Source organism: Phragmites australis, chromosome 17, assembly GCF_958298935.1.
Source record: "Phragmites australis chromosome 17, lpPhrAust1.1, whole genome shotgun sequence".
In the NCBI taxonomy this organism is placed as follows: Eukaryota; Viridiplantae; Streptophyta; class Magnoliopsida; order Poales; family Poaceae; genus Phragmites; species Phragmites australis.
The window spans coordinates 1,723,603-1,730,030 of NC_084937.1; the positions used below are offsets into that span (position 1 = coordinate 1,723,603).

At 59.1% G+C, this 6,428-nt stretch overlaps 1 protein-coding gene across 1 annotated transcript; it reads right to left on the reverse strand.

Moving 5' to 3' along the window:
- Positions 1–4,575: 4,575 nt before the first annotated feature.
- Positions 4,576–5,725, reverse strand: LOC133897832 (predicted GPI-anchored protein 58). The gene is made up of 2 exons (XM_062338660.1): positions 5,298–5,725; positions 4,576–4,810 (listed from the first exon to the last, which is right to left on the reverse strand). The coding sequence occupies exons 1-2, from the start codon at positions 5,723–5,725 to the stop codon at positions 4,576–4,578; spliced, it is 663 nt and encodes a 220-aa protein (XP_062194644.1).
- Positions 5,726–6,428: the final 703 nt, after the last annotated feature.

Sequence of the window (6,428 nt, forward strand, 5' to 3'; positions counted from 1 at the left end):
TTTGCTATGTTCGACTCGTCTTTAAATTGAATTTGTTTCAGTTGGCATCTATCTCAATTGGTATTTCCTTCAATTGATATATTTTTTAAATCTCTTTTGGGATCTCTTTAAACCTTTTTGATCTATTGTATAGATTGTTCTCCTCACATGGTTCATAAATAGATATGTGTATGTGGTTCAACTCAAATTATGAGAAATACACATATCATGAGAAGTTTACACTATACATGGTTATGCACTAGCTTTCGATGATTTTCTCTTGTGGGATAGGGCTAATGTGTTTTGAAGAAAATTTCTCTTTTGGCAAGTCCTCCATAATTCTTGCCAATTTGACATCAATTTGGGGAGAATTCATTTTGGTGATTCCATTTTGGCATTGATGTCAATTGGGGGAGAATTTGGACTAGATGTTATAATTTTTAAGAGGGCTTTGCTTATGGGGGATAATTATTGCTCGTGTGGGAAAATTTGTAATAGATATTTTTGTTTGTAAAGAGAATGTCAATTGAGGGAGCTTTTAAAAGCAAAATCATGCAACTCCTTTATTTTTGAAAAGTTTTCTCTTTGCATGAGCAGTTTCATTTTCATATATACTTTGTCATGCTTGCTTCATATGTATAAAGGAAACTCCGTCCAAAATTTGACATAGACAATGTACGCAATTGTTGGAGAATCAGGAACCAGGGTTCCCCGAATCCCGAGGCCAGGCCAGCAAACTGCCACGTGGAACCCTCCCGCAGGGATCATCTCAGCGAGGTACGAAAAGACTAAGTCCCGGGAGAGGGCGCTCGGGGCCACGAACAGTGGTCCCCGAGTACCCGGGTTCCCCGATGATCTGCGAAGACCAAGTGACCGGGAAGAAAGTGCTCAGGGTCATGAACAGTGGCCCCCGAGCACCCAAGTCCCCCGACGACCAGAAAAGCCGAATACCGGGAAGGGTGCGCTCGGGGCCGCGAACAGTGGCCGCCCTGCTGTGTCAGACGAACAAGGCCGAGCGGGCACGCCGGGCTGCTCTGCGGCTGCCCGGTGGGCCCTCTCCACGGCGCCCGTTGCCAACGCCATCATGACGACCGAAGACCGGGCGGGGGGCGCGTTTTCAACCCCCCGTCACTTCGCGCAGAGGCCATGATGACTGTCTTTCCATTTATGGCGCCTTGGAACTCGTGCCCTCCCTTTCGGGGTACGCTACCGCCGGCGAGTATTTAAGGGAGTCGGCGGGCACGGACAAAGACAGGGGCTCAAACTTTCGGAGGACTCTCAAAGAGTACAGACACCAAGACTCGAAGAACATCTTCGTACATGCATAGAAGCTAAGACCACCGAAGAACAAGGAGCCCGAAGCTCTAGGATAGACAAACATTCTTGTAACCAGCAACATTCCTGAGAGACATTCTCAGGGCATTTATAGCATCCACACAGGAGTAGGGTATTACGCTCAGTGCGGCCCGAACCTGTCTAAAAATCCCTCCACTCCAAGGAGGTGGCCGCCTTGGTCGGCACGACTCACCATTAGGTGCTGGCCGAGAGTTCCCGGGCTACCTCCCACCGCGGCGCAGCTAAGATTGGCCCATCGTCAGGTGGCGGTCGAACCGGCCGGGGGGCCTCCAAGCGGAGTGCCACCCCCTAGCCACCACCGGAGCTCAGGACCTCCGCTTGCACCTCAATGAGCGGAGGGCCATCAAAGTTGGTCGGGGGCTACCACTAACCATGTAAGTCACCCAGTCGTGTACAAAATTGTCAATATATATATTATCATTTTCCAGGTCTTATTTCAAATTTATTTTTTTTGGAATCCATATGTTTAATCTGTCTGGTGAGATGCTCGACTGTGCGAGAAAAACATGCTCTCTCATTTTCCCTGTTGATAAAAGAATCCCGATCGGTATGCGCGTGGGCAGTTGCCGCCTGACCTATTCTGTTGTGGTAGGCTGTGGTGTTCGGTGTCATGGCAGTACCCCGAGCATCACCGAGCCTCTGGGGCTCTCGGGTAATCCTACCGCTCGAGCAAAGAGTGGTCGGGAGCCTAGACCCCAGGGGCAGGCTGTCAGTGCTCGGCCTGGTCAGTCCTTCCTGGGCGCCACCAAGCCATAGGACCTTTGGGTTATGCCTCTGTCTGCATAGTTCACCGGTCCGAGTATTTGAGAGGTCTCGGGTCGAAAACGAGAGCAGTCTATAATGAGTACCGCACTAACAGAGCGCACCAAACAAAAAATCTTTTCCTATTTTCTTAAGTTACAGATCAACAACCGAGAATAAAAGCAGCTCGACCGCAAGGGCCTCAGTACCCAGGTCGCTGCTGAGGCCTAGGGGGTCCTCAGGTGGTCCTACCGCTCGGGCATGAGTGGTCGGGATTGCCTGGCCCTGGGCTCCCCATCACGTTTCCCAGTGCTCGGGCGCTCCTACCAAAGGAACCAAGTTCCCGGGCACCCCGAGCTCGGAGCGCACACCTCTCCTGGATCGGTCGGCTGCAAAGCCGACAGCTGTCCGGTGAGTGGTTAAAGTCATATGAATTTACATTCAGCAATCTATTGTTCTCAAGCTGTCCTTGGGGCCCTCGCATTCTAATCTGTCGATGAGATGGTCTCCTCACGCACAAAACCCTGCCCGCGTGTTCGCTTTTCCTGGAACGACAGAACAGATAGTAGAAAGGTGTACCGTACGAACGGCAATGTCTGACCGAAGTCCTTCATGGTGGTCGTGGTGTTCGGCCCGCTTAAAAGTACCCCAGGCACTACCGAGCCTCTGGGGTTCTCGGGTAATCCTACCGCTCGAGCAAAGAGCGGTCGGGAGCCTAGACCCTAGGGATGGGCTATCGGTGCTCGGTCCGGTCCGTCCTAGCCCGGGCACCACTAAACCGTGGGGACTCTTATTCGTATTTCCGCCCGCACGTGTCTCTGGTCTGCTTGTTTGAGTGGTCGCAAAGTGGGAAAGCGTTCACTGGTCGTGGCGTGCTCCGTGCTGGATCAACCTATCTTCCGAGCAAGGAAGTTAGTGCCTTTGTCTCTTGACTTAGCCGCTGCGGACTTGCGAGGGCTCGGGGGCTGAACGCGCGAAGAGGCCTCACTACTCGGGCGATGAGTGGTCGGGGCGACTTCGTTCTCGGGGGGGCGGGAGGTCGGGCTCGGTCCGACTAAGTACTCCTCAGGACATCATGTGAAAAGAACAGAGACTTCATCAAAGCATCAAGAGAACACTGGAGTTACAATCCGAAGGAAAGGCTTCCATTATATTCAAGAAAGGACAGCTATCCTGAGGGATCACTCCCATATTTACATCAAGTCAAGAAAAGAAAAATACAAAAGCCTAATCTTGGTCGGTGGGCTCAGGAGGCGGCGAGGAGTCCTCGCTGCTGCTGCCACTGCTTGGCGGCGGTGGTGGCTCCCGCATGAAGCAAGCCGCCACCTCGGCGGGGACGCCGTGGATAGCCTCCCGGGCGGCCTCCTCCTCGGCCTCGACCACCCTTCCCGGATGGCTCCAGCGAGAAGTTCAGGTCCCAGCTCCGGTAACAGTCCAGGACGTGCTCGGCCACCGCCTGGGCCAGACCACGCCCTTCCCAGGCGGCTAACTCCTGCATGGCCCGGGGAAGCGCCTTCAGTCGCCGCCAGATCTCTTCGAAGCCGAGAGCGATGTGGCTGATGGTTTCTCACTCCATCCCCTTCTCGCCCACGTAGACTCGCCCGAGCTCGGCCACCCTCTCGGACCTCCGTGCTTGCCGAAGGATGTCTCGCATCATCAGCTTCACGTTGGCCCGCTCGGCGGTAACGGTCTCGAGCTCGTCCTTCGTGACCTGCAGCCGCTCCTCAAGGCTTAGCTCCTCGGCCGCGCTGGTCGGGACGTTGCTGGGCGCTGGGGCTTCGGCTTGCTTCTGCTTCACCTGCTTGGTGAGGGCAGAGAGGGCCTGCTCCCGGGCAGTCAGCTCCGACTCCCACTTGGTGGCCTGCTCCTTCCGAGCAGTTAAAGCCGCTGACACCGTGGCAGCCTCCGCTTCCTGGAGAGTCAGTTGCTCCTCCCGGGCATCCAGAGCCGTCGCCGTGATTCCGATGTCGGTCTCGCGGATCGCGACCTCCTCCTCCTGACGGTGGAGTTCGGCGCGGCTCCGCTCGAGCTCATCGTTCTGGCATGCTAAGTCTGCCTGGGAGGCCTCCACCGCCTTCTCGCACGGCAGGATGGCATCCTCCCGAGCCCGGCGAGTAGCTCTGTGGCCCGCCGCTGCGATATCTCACCCAAGCGGGTGGCTTCCTCTTGCGCAGCGACGGCCTCCTCGCGCACTTCGTCCAGGGTCTCCCGTTCCACATCCATCGCGCGCCTCTCCCTCTCATGGGCGGCACGGGCCACGGCGATGTGGGCCTCCAAAAGACGGCCGACGTCCTCTAGCCGCCCCCTTTCCTCAACAAGGGCGGCGCGCTCGGCCTCGAGCTCTGCTCGTTCTCCTGCCACGGCTGCCTCCAGCCGCTCGATCACCTCCTGGGCGCTTCCTAGCACGTCCGGGAGGGGTTCTGCGGCCTGATTGGATGGCGGCCAGGCGCTGGGTCCCCTGCGAGCCCTCTCTGCAGAGGTGCTCGGGGTCCCCGACTGCTACCTTGGGGGAGCCGCCCTCACCGCGACCATCTTCCCTGCCCTTGAAGTACTAGGGGCAGGCTCGGTCGGCGTCGGCGGCTCGGGCGCAGCCGCTGCCCTCGGCTCAGGGCTCGGTAGCGCCTGCAGCTCTGGCTCGGTCGGTGCGCTCGGCTCAGGCGCGCTAGGCTCTAGGGCGGGAGCCAGCCTTGGCCCTTCCGGTCGCCTTTCATCCCCAGCGGCGTCCTTGGGTGGCCTGAAAGCCAAAACAGGTTAGTCCCCAACTCACTCCGGGTGAAGCATTCTTGGGGAAAAGAAGAAACTTACGCGGTCTTTGGTCTTCGGTATTGCCATCGCAATTCCGGGATCTTGAACTCCGGGCCCGACGGCTTCGCCCGGAATCTTCCCTCCTTCTCTTCGGCGGGGGGCTCTGCGGGGCTGCCGTGGAGCCCGTCTCTGGCGGCGGGCCAGCTTGAACACTCGCTGTAGACGTGCTCCCATACCGGCCTTGGTCTCTGGGCTCTGGCGCCCGGGGCCTCACCTCCGCTGAGGAGCCCGTAACAGGCGGCGGGCCGGCTTGGGCACTCGCTGTAGACCCGCTCCAGCGCCGGCCTTGGTCTCTGGGTTCCCGAGCCCCGGACCTCGCCTCCGTCGCAGACTCCACGCCAGACGACTGGCTGCCCCGGCCTCCCTCCTTCGCGCCGCCCGCCGACGGCCGCTGCCGTGGAGGCGACGGCGACAACGAGGATGTCGCTTGGGGCACGAACGCCCGGGGGCGTTTTCCTTTGTCCCCCGACGCCGCCGCCGCTCCACTGCTGGTGGCGCTTCCTCCGCCAGCCTGATGGCTACTGCCTGCGGCACCCCCACGTCCGGCCTGTGGCCTTCCGCCCGTGGCGCCCGCGCCGCTGGTTTGCGCCCGGCCGCCCGCAGCCCCCCTGCCGCTCGCCTGCGGCCTGCCACTGGCGGCATCCCCGTCGGAGGCCCTCGGAGTGCAGCCGGTCGCCTCGTCTACCCCGGGAATCTGGATAGTCCCGAGGTTCCGGTGCCCTTGACGGTCGACCAGACCCTGGGCGTCGAACTCGGGCAGCGTCGCTTGCAGCACCACCCGATTCGGGTCAGCGCAGAGCGCCAGCTGTTCTTGGGGGAGCACTGCTTGGGTAAGGTCCTCCATGCTGGTCACCACCTGGAGTAGGTCCTCCACCGCCGCCTCGTCCAGGTCCCAGTCCTCGCCGATCTGGGTCCTGGTGATGTCCTGGGAGCCCGTGTACATCCAGCTGGGGCGGACCCGGTCCCGTACAGGTGCCAGGCGTTGGCGCAGGTAATCTGCCACCACCATCACCGACGTAAGGCTGGCCTGGCACAGGTATTCGATGCGGTCCAGGACCGGCTGCATCCGCTTGTCCTCCGCCGGTGCCGCCTCCCAGATTGACCTCTGGGGCTCCGCCGCCAGCTCCGGCAGCATGAGGCGGTCGTGGGGACTGACGTTGACGTAGACCCAGTCGCGCCGCCACTCGTCCCATTTACTCTGTAGCACTTGGGTGATGTACAGCTCCGCCAAGCCGTCCTGTAGCCGGAAGTTGCAGCAGCTGGTGACATCCACGGTAGAGAAGCACCTCTTCTTCCCGCCCGACCGCAGCACAAAGAAGTGTCAGAATAGCAACACCGACGGTGGCACCCCGATGAACATCTCACAAAAATGTGTGAAGATCGCCAAGATGACGACCGAGTACGGGCTGAGGTGCACCAGTTGGATCCCGAACATGTCGAGGATATGGAGGAAGAAGGTTGAGAACGGTGGCACCAGCCCGGTCGCCACGAAGGAGACGAAGATGATGATACGCTCTGGCCGGTCCGTGACTGGCTGGAAGCTCGCC